Source organism: Struthio camelus, chromosome 5, assembly GCF_040807025.1.
Source record: "Struthio camelus isolate bStrCam1 chromosome 5, bStrCam1.hap1, whole genome shotgun sequence".
NCBI lineage: Eukaryota > Metazoa > Chordata > Aves > Struthioniformes > Struthionidae > Struthio > Struthio camelus.
The window spans coordinates 5,009,897-5,028,362 of record NC_090946.1 but is presented as its reverse complement, the minus strand read 5'-3'; the positions used below and the strand labels follow the sequence as shown (position 1 = coordinate 5,028,362).

General features: G+C 43.3%; 1 protein-coding gene across 1 annotated transcript in view; it reads right to left on the bottom strand.

Annotated features, from left to right (window-relative positions):
* Window positions 1–18,466, bottom strand: part of PLCB2 (phospholipase C beta 2) — a 52,663-nt gene that overhangs the window by 8,773 nt on the left and 25,424 nt on the right. The window contains exons 12-28 of the mRNA XM_068944315.1: window positions 17,475–17,557; window positions 16,969–17,053; window positions 15,324–15,495; window positions 14,430–14,527; window positions 13,617–13,713; window positions 12,418–12,502; window positions 11,791–11,915; window positions 10,583–10,737; window positions 9,988–10,152; window positions 8,871–8,970; window positions 8,551–8,655; window positions 7,740–7,825; window positions 7,185–7,278; window positions 5,056–5,109; window positions 3,380–3,593; window positions 2,963–3,131; window positions 1,070–1,146 (exon numbers count right to left, since the gene is read on the bottom strand). Coding sequence (XP_068800416.1) covers window positions 1,070–1,146; window positions 2,963–3,131; window positions 3,380–3,593; window positions 5,056–5,109; window positions 7,185–7,278; window positions 7,740–7,825; window positions 8,551–8,655; window positions 8,871–8,970; window positions 9,988–10,152; window positions 10,583–10,737; window positions 11,791–11,915; window positions 12,418–12,502; window positions 13,617–13,713; window positions 14,430–14,527; window positions 15,324–15,495; window positions 16,969–17,053; window positions 17,475–17,557 — 1,964 coding nt within the window. The remainder of the gene's footprint in view (window positions 1–1,069; window positions 1,147–2,962; window positions 3,132–3,379; window positions 3,594–5,055; window positions 5,110–7,184; window positions 7,279–7,739; window positions 7,826–8,550; window positions 8,656–8,870; window positions 8,971–9,987; window positions 10,153–10,582; window positions 10,738–11,790; window positions 11,916–12,417; window positions 12,503–13,616; window positions 13,714–14,429; window positions 14,528–15,323; window positions 15,496–16,968; window positions 17,054–17,474; window positions 17,558–18,466) is intronic.

Below are 18,466 nucleotides of genomic sequence, written 5' to 3'. Positions count from 1 at the left end.
TTAATTTTTTTCCCTACAGAATTCCTAAAATTCTGTTTGCCACTTTGGCCATTGCAGTGTTACAAATGATGTTTTCAGAGAAGTGCCCAAAGCAGTTCAAGATCTTTTTCCTAAGTGAAAATAGCTCACCCCTGTGTACAGATGAGTTAGGGTTGGTTGGGTTTTTTTTCCCCTCATTTACATTATTTCGTATTTACTGACACTGAATTTATCTGCCATTTTATTGCCCATTGATCAAGGCCTTTGAATCTTTCTGCAGCTCTTCAGCCAGCTGTAGATTTGACTGTCCTTATTGACTTCCTGTTGTTCGCAAACCATCACCTAGCTACTCAACGTGTTTTTCCTAATCTTGCCTGAATATGCTGAATAGCAGTGAGAAATAGAGAATCTGTCTTGGCAGAGCACATGAAAAGAGGAAATTTTATCTGACTTAGCAACTAAAAGCCAAGACACAATTTAACAGTAAAAAGGCATGAGAGAGGATTTTGACTTTAGGACAATGTTAGTGCAAGAACAAATGGATATATACCTGTCTAGAAATGAGTGAATCGATTCTACTGCTTTAGTCAAGCACTGAAACCAAGATGCTCAGTTCATTAAAAAGACTGAGCTGATCAGCACCTGGAAGGCATTATGCAATGTACTGACTACAACAGATGGAGATGGCACCCAGTGACCAGCATTTTCATTTCCTGTCTTTCTGTATTAGTCATGGCTACTTATCACAGCTCAAATACTAGTACCTGTTTAGTGCCTCAGAGCAGGAACAGTGTTCTGGAGGTCATGATACTAGAGCTGCCATTATGTATGTACATACATACATATGCATGTGTGTGTACACACACGTGTGTGTGTGTGCGCGCGCGCGCGCGTGTCCCTGGCAAATCACATCACACCTCTGTGCCTCAGCCTCTTGCCTGAGCAAAGGAAATACTTCTCTTCCCTACCTCTTACCTCTTTCTCTTGTATTCACTCACTGCAGTACAGTGCCTTGATATCTCCTAACAGGAAATGCTTCCCCAAATAAGAACTATTCATTATTACTTCATTATTCAAATATGCAGTTTACCTTTCTGACGACTCCTTCAGTGCCTTCAGCTCAGCTGTCTGCTTCTCTTTGGCTAACTCTATTATCTTGGTAACTTGCTGTTCAAAGGATCAAAACAAGATCAAAAGCAAACCAAGATGAGACACAGCACCCCATCAATGTTTAATTACCACCAGATTCAGTTTCATCCCTCCCTGCACTGAATTCCAGGGGCCAGCTAATCCGGCTTTGTACAAAACTGTGCACCTTGTCAGCAAGTTATCACATGCACGCAGCTCAGACCATAGTAGTGGACAGATTGCACCAAGGCTCCAGAAGCAGCTCTGTGAGCCATGTCACACCTCTTGATTATGCTTCCTAGTGCTCTGCTTTTGTGGGAGGCAGCAACAGATTCACTGTACCTGTGGGCAGATGGGAATGAGCAGGGCAGCCTACCTTATAAAGAACAGAGGCTAACAAGATGACGGGGCCTTCTGTCCTGTGGAAACAATGCCAAGAGGACATAGGGTTTTCTTGAAAGGGGCCCACACCTGTAACGTGGCATATATATCCAATTCTCTTTCTCACATGGCACCTCACTGGCAGAGCAAGTATCAGTGTAGTGAGACCTCTCTGCACTGCTGCCTGCTGAGCAACAGCTTTAAAGAAAAAAATCCTGACTACAAGACTAAGTGCTGTGCATTGAGAATTCAGCTTTTGATTTCCTTTTTGGAGCCTTACTCACTAGCTCTCACAACCTTTGACAGTATTCCAAGACAGGAATGTTTTATTCCTTTCATTTCTTTGTCTGGTGATAAGCATGGGTGTTCCAGGTAAGCTAGCTGTCAAGAGGCAGTTGGTTATTAGCTGGGTCAGTATGGGGTTGACCAGCCAGTCTTGCAGAAAGCTTGCAAGGTGCTGTCAACTGCACCAGGGAGCCTAAAATTTTAAGACATATGCTGCAAACTCCTCTGGCAAACTATGACACAAAAAGGCCTCCAACTCCTGGAATCATCCCCCTTTCATTGGAATGGATGACATGTGAGCATCTTATCATCAGCATCTATGGACTGCAATTTGTCTTCAGGCATTACTGTGTCTTTTTCTATTGTTTGCTCAAGGTCGTGGATCTGAGGGTGTGGGAAACACTGATGCACTTGTAGGACTGGCTGGCTGGCAATACCCTATGTGGGCACCTACTTCAACTTCCACTAAGTCAAACAGAAAAGCTCTTTCCAGCTTCCAAGAGGAATGAGATCCAGCCCTACTGTCAATGTTAAGGGGTATACCTAGGAATCCTGTCCCTCTCAAGGCTTCCAGTCTTTTAACACTGATGTAGCAATGGCAAGTACTGAACTTCGTGGGTCAGCTTCATTCCCATGTATCACCTGTCCTGGTTGAATGACAGCAGTGAGTGTGGCCATGCTAAGGCATGTTTGTGACACTCTGATGGTTGCCACTAGTGAACCTGCAGGGCTTCAAGGTATCTGTGTGTCACCCTAGCTCTGACTGTGCAGCTTCTAATAACCAGCTGTGAGAAGCATGGTGCAGCCTGATGTACCCATGCTCCTAGACAGCTGGTATACCTGGCAGCATACACAGCTACTACATGCCACGTTAACTGCAAGCTGCGCTAGCAGACGAGTTTAAGCAGGTAGAGTCTGATGTGCTCCAAGCTTTTTCAGGAGGCAGACCCTTAAAAATATTTGTGCTGGATTTTTGTGGTGTCCGGTCTAACAAATAAGCATCACTGCCAACAGACATTCTCTTCTCAACTATCTTGCACGGACCTGGCAATTACTCTGGTGGGTATTTTCTGCCTGACCTGTGGCCACATTTCTGAACTCCCAGTTTCAGTGAAGAGGAACCTGGTTTAAAGGCTGTCCTTGCCGAGCACTCCTAGGCTCTCTCTTCTGTGGACGCACGCGGTCTTACCTCTGTGGCATGCTGCTCTTTCTTTTTTCGAATCCCATCATGGTGTTCCTCCCCTAGTTGGATGAAGTCCATCTCCAGCCTGTCTCTGAGCTCCAAAACTTGGCTTTCAATGCTTTCTGCCGTTTCTACAGGATTTGCCCATGTACCAGCGTCATCTGTTGTCATACTCCTGCAGAAGATACAGCAGCTGTGCTGCTTCTAGAGATGCCGATACATTCCTGACCTTCCTACCAATCTCTCAATGGGAGCATCTGACGCTCTGCAAACCCAGGGAGATGTGGCTGTCCACACCACTCCATGCCCCTCTCAGAGAAGAGGCGCATGTTGCTTTCAGGCATTTGAAGAAGGCCCCTCCTTGGGTTTGGGGAAGTGTCCCACAAACCAGCTAGCCCTGCTAGAGACCTGTGCTGTATTTACCTCTTCTTTTTCTGGGTTTTCCCAGGGTGTATCATCCTTTTCTTGCCTCCATGGCATATAGGTTCTGAAAAGAGGACGGAATATCTTTGCAGGAGCTCATCCTTGCGTTTGCTTGCCTTCCGCTCTAGCTCCTTCAGTTCCTTCTCCTGCTTCTTCAGCAGCTTCAGAAAGAGCTTCATCTGCTGCAGTTCTTCAAGGCTGGCCGTCTGCGGCTCTAAAATAGAATACAAAGACAGGTTGTCTTCCCTCACACAGTATTTCTCACTGCTGTGATGCCTTCTGGGGTCAAATAGATAGGTTTTTTTCAGTGCTGCCATCACTCAGATTTACTTCCTCTTTTCAGCATTACACCACAGTTCAGTTCAGCAACCGGTGGATGTCTGGCTTAGGGACAGCCAGAAGAATCACAGCATTTTGGTGTTTTAGCCCTCGTAATGTGGCAAACACACTGGGACACTTGCCAGATTACAAGGAGAGGTGCTTTGATCCCGTCTAGTTTTAACAGCTATTCCCTCAGTTGTGAAGAAGGAATGAAAGGGCTTTTCAAGTAGATGAAAATCTGGGGGGAAGGATTCCCATGAACTATTGGAGAACTTGTTATCCAGCGGTAGCAAGTGAGTAAGATGTGGTTATCTGTGGCTGAAAGGCCACAGGGAGTTATCTTTTCAAGGGAAATAATTTTTTCCCCTTGGTTTGGAATGTATAAAAATTAACGGAACTTGTGGGTGTGTCTGCAACACAATGCTGTGCTGTGCAGGGTCAACTACTTCTACAGTGCTCACAGTGAGGAAATGCACGCATACAGCTCAAAAGCAAGTCAGTAACGTGTCTAGATTTGAAAATCAGAGCCTGCTATGCATCTTAATTATGTGATGCTTCTTGCAAGAATACATATTTTATGTAATCATACTTCTATCATGGGGAACATTTTTATTTATGAATAGCTTTTAAAAACAAACTTGCTGCACATAAGAGTTATTTAGCAACATATCCCGAGGGCAATTGGTTTGTTCTTGTGACTTCAGTTCAGTTCTGTGGCATATTTAGGCACACTGGCTATTAGTACTTTGTATTGATTTGTATCATATTGCATTAAGATACAGAGAAGCAGGTGAACAATACATTATTAGAGATTGTTCAGTCCCCATATGTGCTGAAGACTCCCTGCGGCCACATTAACTCTGGTTTCGGCAGGGTAAATGAACCATCAAATCTGGCCAAAGCAACTCCTATCATAGCTCTAGCCTCCTGACTTGCTATAAAGTCGACTTGCTGCAGTGTTTCTGCCACCAGAAGCCTCAGAGGGCTAAGGCTGCAGCAGTCTGAAGCTATTCTGACCTACATGTGCTGATGGCAGTGGCCTAGCTGTGCTTGTATAAGGGATGGACCAAGGCAGCTCTAAGCCCCTTGAAACTCGCTATAAGCTCAGTTCCAGCATGAGAGCTGACCACGCACCATAGTGGTGGTTGAAATGGGCAAATGGTGCCTTAGAGAGGGAGACCGAGCCCAAGGATTCATGTAGTTTGTCCTCTTTGCCAGCTACGGCCGTCAGGGTTGGTTTGGTATTTGTTAATTTACAAACCAGGCTTCCCTATTCCAGTTGGAAATTGAGCAGACAGGTGGCGTAAGACAACTCACATGGCTGCAGCCCATATGAAAAGCATGAGTGGGGTTACCTGCAATTTCTGTCGCTTCTTTCACATTTTCATCCTTGGCCAAAGCTGCTGCTCCTGAAATCACAAAGGAGGTTCCTGTTTATATTCTATCTTGAACTGTTGGGTTGAAAATGGACAGTGGAGAGCTCATCAGGAACATGGGTCACTGGATAGTTGTTAGTGTGAACCGAAAGGAATTAATTAAGCTACTGAGATGCTCAAGTGCTTGGGAACTCTGTTGTCAGGTGCAACAGAAATGGGAGCTGGAAGAATGGCATTTGGTTTGTATTAATTGGATATTAAGTTAGTGATGATTTGGCATGTTAACTGTTTTAGACTAGGTGATTAGGATTTTCTGGCCTGAAGCTTGAGAAAAAGGACTATTTTGATACTAAGGTATTTGAAAGGACACTGTAACCAGTTAATAAGGAAGAAATACTGATTAACTGTCAATTAATAAAAAATAGAATAGAATGAGGTAATCTAAATGAACGATGGGGGACATGCTCCTACTTGACTTGAAGTTAATCTATCAATTAGGATTAGAAGCCTGTTTGAGGATGGCTATTTCTAGCACTTTCACCAATACTAAATCTTTAATATTTGTTGGTTATTTTGTTCTGCAAGGCCAAGAAGAAGCCAGTATGAAAGGAGTAAACAAACTGTTAGTGAGACCTCTGAACCTAGTAGTAAATGCTGACTTTGTCTCTTGATTTCTTTTCAAGTAAATCCATAATTTTTTCTCAATTCATGTGACTGGTCACAATTAAACAGTGTTTGCCCTTGTTAACTGGTCCCCATTTAATCTAATGGTCAAAACACAGGACTGTTCCATTCCCACTCTTGCAGAATGCCAGATGTAGGATCTTTTCACTCTGAAATTGTAAGAGATCTTATAAAGAATTTGGGGTTCAGCTGAGCTGATTAATTAACAGTCTTTAAAGCCCCCCCAAATATTATACAACAGGACTCTGGTGCGAGTGCAGTTTCATATAGCCCTCTGGGACCTTTCAGGGGGATTTGAACATACTTAAAAAGTCAGATGTAGTCAACAGTGATTTACAGAAAGAGACTCCTGAAAAGAGTAACAGATGTGAGGAGCAGTGAGGCATTATGGAGCAAGCCATATTTTAAAACCTTTCTCTCAAAAACGTCCAGAAGCTTTATGTCTTGTTCAAAATCAAAGTCCAACCTGCAATTTCATATGTAAGGTGAAAGGCTACATCTCTGCCACACAAGCAAGGTGGTGCTTCAGAATTTCCTCCTGTAGGATGGCTACAGAAGTAGAGCAAATCTTTGGATACTTGCGTGGCAATTCAGCCAGTTCCAAAAAGTTTAAAACCTATCTTTAACTACAACAGCTGATCTTTTTGTCACTGATACTATAGAGAATAATACAGGAGAAGCTCAGATAATAGATCAGAGAAAAAGGTAGTTGAAGATGAGTGCTTGGAGTCCAGTATTTATTTCTGAAGGGAAACCGATTTCAGTTACCTCAGGTTGGAAGCTATACTACAGCATATGTCATGGGCAGCCTGGTAGTGTGGGTATGGATGATGGTAGAACAGTTATAGAACCAGACCTAATGAAGGATCTCTAGATAACTGCAAGGAGGAGAGCAAGAAAGCAAAGGTAGTAGACCTATCATGCTTGTCTGCGTGTACATTTCTAGCAGGACCTAAAGTATTTTCTAAGACAAACTACTACTTCCTTGGATGGCGGTTCCCTCTTAACATTACCCTCCCAGATAACTTAGTACTGAATATGCAAAACTGAAGTCCTCTGTCAGAGTCCTCAGCATAGGAAACAGCAATACTACCCAAATATGAATTAACTCTGCCTTGGAGGTGAAAGATGATGTTCATGCCAGTTGGGTCTTCGACTCGTTTCTTGGCATTCTCAGTAGATACCTGAGATTACTTTTTTATTGTGACGTAAAATAAGTATACACACCCACACCAGGCAACGAGAACCAGGGATACCTACAGCTTTCATCATTATTGACAAGCACCAGAATTTAAGATAATGACTTGGCTGAAGAGGTCCTGACCCTATTACTAGGATATCCTTCTAGCACTGTCTCTTTCCAGCCTTCTGACTGTTCAGGCTTTCACGTCTACTTTTAGCTCATCCCCAATCCACAGCTTTACCTGGAGGTCCATTTGAAAAAGTGTTGAATTTCCCGGTGGAATCTGGTATCCCATTAGTTTCAGCAGATGGGAAGTTCCTGTGTGTTTCAGGTCTCTAAAACAAAGATCAGAGGTAAATCAAGGCACAGCAAATGGAATTGGAGACTAACAGATTAGTGACCAAAAGTCCTAGCAAAGACATCCAGAGAGCTGGCATATGCTTCCTCCATTATTGAACTCTTAAGAAATTTGTCTGGCTTTCAAGTGTATCACATTGCTAAGTTCCTCTGTTCAGGGGCAATGGTGTTAACCTACTCACTGGTAGAAGGAGCTTCAGCAACGTATGAAATACCCTCAGAAGTGTCTTCCGCAGCTGTTGGTCTCTGATACTTTCTATCTCTACACAGAAGGCAGGCCTCTATCTGCCTCTGTCTAGAAAGAGTAAACAGACACATCCATTCTTGGACAGCCTTGTTCCAGGATAGTGGGAAAGTCTCTTGACACTCCTCTGTATTATTTCAGGTGGAATACATGCAGCATGTTTGAGAGAATATGACAGAACTCAGAAAAACTCACCTTCACCGAGCCATCTTTTAGCTTCACTGATCTCTTGTCTTGAAGACTGAAGAACTTAATTGGGTTGGAGAGAGCAATAGTCAGATCTACAAAAAAGAGGAAGTCTGGATTATCAAATAATTCACTGCATTTTGGTTTTCCTTGTCTTCTGGCTTCCTTTTTGGCCCAAGACAGGAAATTGTGGAGAAAGGTTGTTTTGAATTCTCTCCTTCTAACAGGTTTCTCCTTGATAGCATAAAAAGAAGGGACTGTCTTTCACCATAGTCCTGTTCTGAGGTGACAGCTCACCAATGACATTTAGGGACAGTTATAAGAAGCTGAAAAGAGTATACTGCTCCCGAATCTAAAGCCAGGCTAAGAGTTTCCTAAGCTGCAGAACTCTGTGCTCCAATCCCAGTCCAATACTGCATAAAGCTGGACTGTTTTATAAATCCATATTTCAATTTCACAGGATTTCCCCAATGAATAAAGTTCATTTGTATGAACACAGGGAAGGGGAGAAGTAAACATGAGATGCCTGCATTCAAAACCAAAGCAAGTGTTGACAAGAATTTTTGTGGCTGATGCTCCTAAGTTCTTCATGGCTTTGTTCATGATTGTTAAAAGGTTTTGCCATTAATACCTACAGTGGGGTTTCTTTCCTCACTCATCTCCATTTCATCTCCTGCCTTTTGACCATCCACTTTATAAAGGAAGATCACTGTATCCTAGTAACAGCAAGAACCTCCCTAACTTCAAACAGGGAAGACAAAACTCTCTCCCATCGTCCCTGCGCAACTCATTCTACCCTGCACATTCTAACACATCCTACCTGCCCAAGCATCAGGAACATAGTCCTTTATTTCCAGGTACACAAATAGAGAGGGCATAGTGAGTGGCATGTTACTTTCACTGCGGAGACAAACATGGTGATAGCCTGAAAAGAGAAAGCAGAAGAGGTAAATTGAGCAAATCTCTCTCCCCTCTTGTCCATGGCTCTAACACAATGAGTTTGAAGGCTCCACTGCCTACAAGTGTATCCTACACCCGAGATTAAGCAGCAAAATATGCAGGTGTTCGTATCTTCTCCACCAGTTTCAAATAGATAGGTCTGAAGGGTACAAAAGCTGAAGGAATCTCCACAAAATTTACCTGAATGCACAGCAGTAACGGGAATGATACGATGACCAATGAACTTCCCTCCTTCCTCCCAAGCCACAATTTTGAGAGATGCCAACTCTGGCATCATGATCTATGAAAAAAACAGAGAAACGCACCTGTGTTCTGATCTCTAACTTCCAACAGCATATTGGCTTCATTAAGTAAAGCTTTACTCTCTCCTACTTCCAACAAAACAATGCCTTCTCCCCAAGGAAGTAACTGCTTATTTCCATATCTTGCTATCGTTTGTCACAGATGTAACTGAAGTTACAAAAACTCCAGAAAATACAACTTTCTCAGAGGACTGACTGCACAGGACCATTGGAGGCTGCTATCTCTCCAAACCATAACTTCCATGATACAATTTGCCAGAGAAGGAAATTAATTTGTAAGTATTTTTATATAGCAAATGTGGTAGCTTTGCCATAAGGACTGTTCCCTCCCTTCCTCCATCATTTTTTTCTGCCGTAAAAAACTGTAACCTTAAAAGGGTTTTCTGAAATTATAAAATGTATGTACCACATTACTAGTAGGCTAAAAGTATCTGCTGTTTCAGAGATGAAAATGTAACATGCATTTTGCCCTTGTAACTTATTACAGAAAACGCAAACCTTACTATTACCTTTGGTTTTACTTCCCCTAACCCAACAGTTGCATTAGCAGTGACCACTGAATTCTTCTAGACAGATGTGGCAGCTTCCCATGATGTGGCATACCTCAAAACCTCCCACTGGTCCCATTACTTGTCCTATATGTCTGTTTCTCATCTTATCATGTAACCATATAGGTTTAATTCTTGTCTGCTTCCTCATGCTTGAAGTTTTCAAAGCTGATTAGTGCATCACAAAGGGGAGATTTCTGATGCCTCTTATTTCCAGAAATGTTCCCCATGACCTTTTATCTGTACGCGGAAATCTTCAAGGAAAATCGTTTTGGACATAAATTATCTGAGGGTGCAACATATAACTCCTGGTGTGTCTACAGCCATGCCTTTCAGACCTCCAGAAAGGAGTCCCTTCTGTTGCCACTGACTGCCCGAAAAGCAGTGCTTTTGTCCCATGAGATCTTTAAGGATTTTTCTGTCTAAATTACCATCAGATACTGTTACCTTTTCAAAAACAAAAGCCTCTTCTTTCCATACAGGGTTAATGGAATTGGCGGTAGAGGTCAGTTTGGTTCTGTATTTGCGTTTTGTGTCCCTTGGCAACCCAAACAGCTCTACTTCCACATATGTCTTCACGCTGCGGTCTGAGAGGAACTGACCAGAAAGGATCTATAAACAAAAAGAAACATAAGTAGCAACTGCCGAAAAGAATAACATAGAAGAAATCTACCCATATCTTCCCCCAACAAAGTCCTTCTCCTTTTCTGTTGCAGCTGTCAATCCACAATATGCTATTCGTTCACCTTTTCTTCCCCCATCATTCTTGCTTTAGCACTTCCACTATCCTCTTCCCTCCCCATCGTCACAGCCTTGGACTCTTCTGTGTGGCAGATGCTAATTTTCCATTTTCATATGATTAATATAAAACAGTGAAAGAACTGGGAGTTGCCATGGTAACACTCTCCCACAGGACTCTCTGGGTTCATTTGCTGTTAAGAACCCTACTGGGTAGTAAATAGAGGGGACATAGGTGCTAGTTATATGCGTGGTGTCAGCACGTGGCTGTCAGGAGAGGAAGAGCACCATGGTTTGTACTTGCCGTGACAGACAGGGTACTTGCCACCACCACATCAATGCGGTCCACAGAGAAGGGGTCAAACTGCTTGTCTGGGCGCCGCATGAATTCATGCTTGAGCAGATAGCCACACTGGCCATTGAACTCAAACAGAGCCATGTTCTGCTGCATGGGGACATCTGAGAGATATGAACAGAGGAACACAGTGAGAAAAATTTCTGTGGAACTTCACCTGATGGGCTGTGTGGTATAAGTGAGCTGAAAGAAGCTGTACTTCTACAGACTCTGCTAGCCAAAAACTCACACTAGTGAAGCCTCCCAGCACTCTTCAGGGAAAAATATTACAGCAGCTGTTTTGTGAAAGGTAAGTGGTTGCTCATGATTGCACCATAATCCATAGGTGGAATGTGATTAAAACCTGCCATTAAACCTGCAGGTGCCATAAGAGGTACCTGCCATTTCAGATGTGAAGTGAGGAGCTGCCTGGGCCCTTCTACTCCTTCCTCCTTCACTCTGGGCTTTTCCTCAGTCCATCTTCTCCTCTGTTACTTCTTCCCTTGCTAACACTGTCTTGTGGTTTCTACACCCATCTTTAGTATGATATTCTCTTCCTCACCAATCTCTCTCACACCCTCTCTAAGTTTCTTCTTTTTTCTCCTCTCATCCTATAGCTAGTCTCCTACACTGTGTATATATATAAAAGACTGAGGGAGGAAGAGAGGGAGAGAATGGCTTTATCTAGAAGGTTTTTTTGGTCTCCTTCTGGTTGTGCAGCAAGCAAAGGCCCTTCTTCCCTGCTCAGATCAGTATATTGGAAATAACAGCACAGACAGGACAATCCCATAGCTAGATGGAGCTATGCCTGCTGCCTCTCAAAAGAGCAGGCAGTTTAGGGGAAGGACAGTCTTCTGATTTAACTGCACACATTATGCAGCCTGATAAAACATTACAAAACTGCCAGAGGTGGTACCTGGATACTGGATGCCAGCAAGTCCATGTGTGTATTTTGTATAACTGTGCAGGATAGACATCACTGGCACTGCATGCCAGGTTTGTGCTGGGTCTAGAAAAGTGCTTTTGGTCTACTGGAGACTGAGTCAGAGAGGATGAGGGTACATACAATAAACATACTCAGAGCAACAGCAGTGTTACAAAATAGCAGCAAAGGAAGAAGTGACAGTGAACATGACAGCCTCACCCACCGAAAAGCTGGAGGACAATGTGACGCTCACCCATGGTCTGGAAGTTCAGTGCCACCATCTGACAGCCAATGTTCCAGAACATCTGGGGCATGTAATTAGAGGAGTCCATCCGTGTGCCTTTGGGGTAAATGCGGCTCATCTGTCGCTTGTTATATCTACAATATACTCTATTGGAAACAGGTTCGGAGCACTTCTGCTGCCTGTGTACCCTGGGGCTAGCTCACATGTTCAAATTATGATACTTGTTAAAGCTCTGCTACCAAACACTCAGAAGTTTCCAAATGAGAGAAGTTCAATGACAGGCTTCTTTCCCATAACTCTTTCTGCTTAACAGCAAGCATCTGGCTGTCATGGCTTTGCTGGAGTAGGATGCATCCTGTCAAGAATCTCTGTCAACAGCCTCCAAGTCACCCTAGAAGCTCTCATGTCTCCGGCACCTGCACTGTTTATTCACCTATTAGGCCTCTGACTAAGAGTTAATCGGGTCCTGAAACCAGAAGCCAGTCAAATGTGCCTCAGCCTTACCCAAGCTTCAGATTAGTACTCAGAAGACTGCATCTTTTGTCAGAGTTTGACATACTGATGCAATGTCTTATGCTCTCACGCTCCATTGATAATGCAACCAGCTATACTGGCCAAACATTGCCAAAAGGATACTCCACAAACTGCACAGGGAACTTGGTTAGCAGATCATAAGCCTTCAACTCTGTGAAGGAAGAGATGACATAGCTCCGGTTCTTCTCTAGAAACAGGAGATAAGAAAGCATTTAGACAAAAAGCTTGCCCAGCCCCCCATCTCTTATTATCCTGGGTGTGGAGACTATAGCATGCAATGAACCTAAGAAACATTCAGACTGTTTATTCCCACTTTCTACCAGGTACTATTTTCTGATCAAGGCAATTTTTCTTTCCCTGGTCCCTTGCAATGGGACTGAAGAACAATATTCCATAAAAGGTTATTTATGTTTACCAGGGAGAGAACAGTTGTTCACTACAGGACAAGAACTTTATGGAGTACAGACAGGCAAAGGCATGTGTGCATATGAAAGAATTCATCTTTTAGTGGCAGGCTATGCACTATAACATATACAGTTCCACACTGGGTCTCTGAGCTGTACATTTATAATTGCTTAGGTAGAGCTTAAATGACAAGGATTTATGCCCATCTCTTCCTGGATTCTATTGAAATTTGGAGAATAGCTTCTACCTGGAGTTTTAGTTCCAAGTGAATCCAATATTCAAAGTAAAGTGTTGCACAAAGTTCTTTATTTTGTCAAGTTTCTCCTTCTTCATTCCGCTACTTTTTCTTTCTCTCTGTCTCTGTCTCTCTCTCTCTCTCGCTCTGTTTTTTTGTTTTAATTCATCACTGAATCCAGCTCACTCAAAGCTCGGCCCTATTTTGGGAGCTCTTTAGAGGAACCTATTGTGCATTAAGAAACTGGGTGCATTTTCAAGATTTCACATGCACTCCTGTCACCAACCAGGGTCCTAATCACCATAGAAGAGGAAGGCCAGTCACAAACATTAAGAAAGACTGGGCTCAGTCCTGCCCTTAGAAACAGCAAAGCAAGCCCACAGAGACATCATTCACCTCTACACTGTTTCCTTTCATTCTCACTTGTATAATTGAGAGCCACCTCTGATGCATCCCTGTCTTCTCCTTACCAGTTCCTTAGTACAGGGAGAAGGATGGAAGGGAAGTGCTTGTGATAATACATATGTTGTGATAGAGAAGATGACAGAAAATAGGTTAAAGCAAATGACAAAGTTAGCTGGAGAACGCCAACATCTGAAGCATGCCTTCCCTGGTCAAATGGAAACACTCAGGACCCTGAAAGGGCTGGAATCTTACTTACGGGAAGAGACTTCAAAGGAGTCGAATTTGATGGGTTGGACATAATTAACTAGGCTGGACATTTCCTCATACGCTGTTACTTCCAAACCAGCAGTGCCCTAGGCAGAAAACAAAACCCAAGAGAAGACAGATGAAGAGACCTTTCCTAGAGATGAAACAAAACACACCTCGGCTTCACAATCAAAGAAATTCAAAGGCTGCTCTGACCAGAGCACACCAGTTTCTTTGGCTTCTTAGTCCTAAAGTTATTTTTTAGGCACTGTGTAGGCAGGGGCACATCAAGCTTCCAAGGAGCTAGACAAAAACTGAAATCAAGACGCTTTGTGTGAAGAGGTATCAAGACGAATATTTACCTCTTTAACCTCTCAAAACATGGAGTCTGGGACAAACCTGGGACATTGTTTGCCTTGCTCTCTGAGTGATACTAGGAAGATGGAAATGTGCAATAGATTTTCTCTTAATGGAGAGCTGATCAGGTACGTCCCTCTTAAGCAGCTGCACTTCATATTTCTGTAACAGCTTTTATCGGACTAAGGCTAAGCCTCTCCAAACACCCTGAAGGCGGACAATTATCTCCGAATCATGCAGAATATCAAAGGCAGACTCAGAAATTAACACCTGTCCTGCCATACCCTTTATGCTTGCAACATCATTTCTCTTATTCAGTTTCTCCTGCAGAAATCTTGTTGCATGGGGGAGGGGAGGTCCCTGATCAGTCATAGCACAGCTCAATCCCACTTGGGATTTAATCTCAATTCAGGATGGTGAAGCCCCAGAGCAACCAGAAAAGGAACAGAAACAGCAGTGACAGTACCTCATCTGACTGCATCTTTTTAATTTCCTCTTCATCCAGGTTTCCCAGCTGTTCATCCTCTTCCTCTGGTTCCTCTTCAGCCACATCACCTGCCCAGACTAAGCACACAGAGCCCACATCAGTAGCACACTGAGACAAGACATTGTGGCTTGCTCACATGATCTCCAACACTAACTCCACTAGCAATGGAGAGTTCTGGAAAACTGCACAAGCAAGCCACACAGGAACAGGAAGAGGAAGAATAAGAGCCATCATACCACTTTATTAACCAAATCCAAATATGAAAATTCTTATTGGGGGCCTCCCTCATACCCCAAGATTCACAACCACAGTGCTGATTTCCCCACCAAGGGTCAGGCACATTTGTGGGACTGAATGTCTGATTTCCAGGTTCTCTGCAGTGGTGTATTTCTTCCCTTCATGTGCTCCTATTATGACAGGGACTGAAAACTGACTATTCTGTCTTAGATTCATGGGGCCCAAGCAGTGACAGCTTTGAGACTGAAAGGGTGGGGACGAGAGCGGGGGCTGTAAACCTTCGAGAACTTCAAAGTGGTTATTGGAGAGTTACAGGTAGTAAAAAATTATCCACACTTCCATAAAACCAACAGTCAGTGTTATCAGTGAACTATCAACCCATACAGCCATAAACCTCAGAGTAGGCAGAAGGGTTGATGGGCAGGGAATTAAGTTGGTTGTTATTGGTTGGAATGAAGCCTCTGCAAATATTCTGAAGGCTTAATTACTCTTCCAGTCTTATGCTTCTTCTTGAGATGCCTGAAATAATGACTGGTATCAGCTTGCCTCAAGATAGTATTGGGCTGATTTGGAAGGTTTCCAGGAGGCCAGACTTGCTCATCTTGATGTACAAGTCCATCTTCCCTTCAAATGTACCTGTATCTTCACCATCCATAGGGGCTGGCTGCTCGGTGATTTCTGGTTCTACGTTTCTCCCTTTCTTCAAGGAATTCTGCCTCTTTCCAGATATAAATTGGTTCTTTTTGTTCTTAATCAATATTTTCCCTAAGAGGTCTTGAGGACTTGGTAGAGGAACTCCTGGCTTCAACTGCAACAGAGAAATTTCATACTGAATTTTCATCACAAAGACATAACTTAAACATTTGGCTCTCCTCCCCCTCCCAGTACCATTCTTCTAGCTACTTTTTGGTACATGGAAACCTCTCTCAACCACTGTGTACTTTAACTTCTCTGTCTGCTAGCACATCCTACTCTATCTATGCACATTTCTCCTAAAATCTCACCTTCCTGAAGTTGGTTTCAGACCAGCATTTTGCACCTATCAGTCCTTTCATGTTCTGTTGCCTGTGCATGCCATGCTGTTTCCAGTCATCCATCCTGTACCACAGCTAAAAAACCCCCATCTGTATTACCTAGAGCCATCCACACACCTCTGGTTTTCACATTCCACCCACTTCTATCGTTATCTCAGAGCCTAGGTCCTAGATCAGCATTCAGACCATATTTAAACTCTCTGCCTGAGGCAGATTTGAAATAACATATCAGAGCAGCTGGCCCAAGACAAGGATGAGTGACTCAGATTGTTTCTGGACATGCACTCCCAGTATTGAGAGCAACAGACATATTAATGATTAATTTAATTAATATCCTGAACACATACCCTGTTTCTCCCCATTGCCTGGATAGGGACATGGGTCTGGACCATAGGCAACTACCAATTTGCTCACTGCTTCTTTTCAGCTCTTTTGATCTCAGTGCTCAAAAACAGATGCTTGTGCGAGGTGTCTCAGCCTCTTCCACTATTTATCCAAAAGGACTTGCACACGTGGACGATTCCACTGCAATTGGCTTTGTCAGCTCTCCAGTCCCTTACTCTAATACTTGTCTTACGCTTCACAGAACACAGGAGCTGCTGTTGTTTGAAATCAGTGGGCATTCAAAAGGCACCTCAAGTAGCAATGTGCACAGGGAACACCAAAGAGGTCACTGTATCTGTAAAAGTATGTGCTTGTAAAAGTAAGCTGATGACTAGGGTCAAGATGAGCGGGAGCAATATTTAGCTCTTCTGAGTGCAAAGCTAGGCATGTTGCTGACCTCCTCATCTATGCAAGCATGGGTATATTTCCAGGGTGGAAACAGGAATTTAGACGCATTGGTGAAAAAGTATAAAATGCCACTAAGCCCTTGTTACTGTTTCCTTCCAAAACGAGCGCTGGCAGATGCATTTCAAATGGTACCATCTACCAGAATATACTGACCCATCTTGATAGAATTCATACAGTTTGATCACCTAGGGCTCAGTTTCCAGAGTCATTGAAGTCACAGATCGTTAAGTAAGAGCAGAGTCAGGCAAGTGGTTAGGAAAACCTCTGCGACTGAGAAGTCCTCCCTCCATTTACTATGTTGTTCACCACCATGAACTAGGCTTATTTGTCTGCTGCACCCTCTCTCAGTCCTTGTATCTGTTGTGGAGTCTCCAAGGCTACAAGTAACCAGTTTTTTCACAATGATCTCTCCACTAATCCAGGTTCTTCCCATGCCCACTTCAGCTTCCACTTACTGGGTATTTTTCCAGCGGCTCTGTCAACAGCATATTTCCAAATATGGTTCGGCAGTACTCAGCCATCTTTGCCTGCTGCTTGGGTCTAACAAACAAAGAAATCAAGCAGGATCGAGTAGGAAAATAGGTGCCCAAATCCACAGCTCAGCATGAGCAACCACCCCGAGATCCACACACTCTACCAAGTAAAAAATCTCTTACCTTCTCTCAGATAACTATACAGCTCCTGAAGTACTTCCCCAGGACTAATCCCTTTTGTCCATACTCCAGCAGCTAAGGGGACGGACAGTTACAGTGGGTCTCACGTTGTAGCCTTTCAGCTACAACCTTTCAGCTCTGACCCACTCCCAATCGCTTCAAGTATCTCTGCTAGCGTTTCATTTCACTATCCTAAAGCTCAGCCAGGTAGCCACTTAAAACCAGGCAGGCCTTGCCTGTGGACTTTCTGCTCCAGAAACCAGAGAAAACAATTCCCTCACATCTGGTCCCAAGCACCAGTTACTCACGAGTCCACGTGGTTTTCAAAGGACAGGATAACAGGGTAGAGAGATGTTTTGAAAGCACTTTCTGCAATGGCCTCAATGGCATCCTAAAGGAAGGGAATGGTCAGAGTGCGAAGATAAGTGCTCACTAATAACAAAACCATGAGGCTGACTGCCCACTGAATTAACCCCCAATTTTCAGATCTCCAAACTGATCATTGTCGGGGTGCTCTCTAATGTAACTGAACTTCTCCCAGTAAGAAAGTGACAAGCGTCTTCTTTTCCAAACCTGTCCAGATTTCCAGCTCCAGAGAATACAAGTTCCAACTCTGAATCCCTAAGATTCTCTTTCACACAGCTAAAGTCAACAGATCACACAAAAAAAAAAGCTAAATATGTTAGAATGTAAGTTTTTCATTTTCTTACATGGCTAAGAGTATACATAAACAAATAGGAAAGCATCTAGCATCTTAAGAAGCAAACCACTGTAAAATGCACTTCAAATTGGCCGAAAAAGATGGACAAAGCACCAGATTAGACTGCGTCAAACCCTGTTTATACTTACCTCTGAATCTGTCCAATTTTCTATCATTTCACTTGACTATAAAATCCTTCTCTCTAGCAGCAGAGAAAACTAGAATGTTCAGCAACCAGCAGTGCTGACATTTCAAATGCAAATACCATGGAAACGTTCTCAGCATTAATGACGTTAAAAAAAAAAATCATATTTCCCCCAAGCCCCTATTAAACTGCCATAAACTTTCCACTTTTTTCTTTCCAGGTGCTGCTAATTGGTATGTTAAAGAAGTATCATTTGCTCCTTTGCAATTACCTCCCAGATTTTATTCTTGCCTGTTTGGCACTAACATCACACAGACCATGGCATACTGCACTGTGACACATAGGCTGCAGGTCAAACACTTAAAGCCAGAATTAGCACGATGACTTCAACCTGGGCAACCCCCCAGTCTCCCCAAATCAAACCAAAAACTCCAAAACAATCAGCCAGTCCTCTC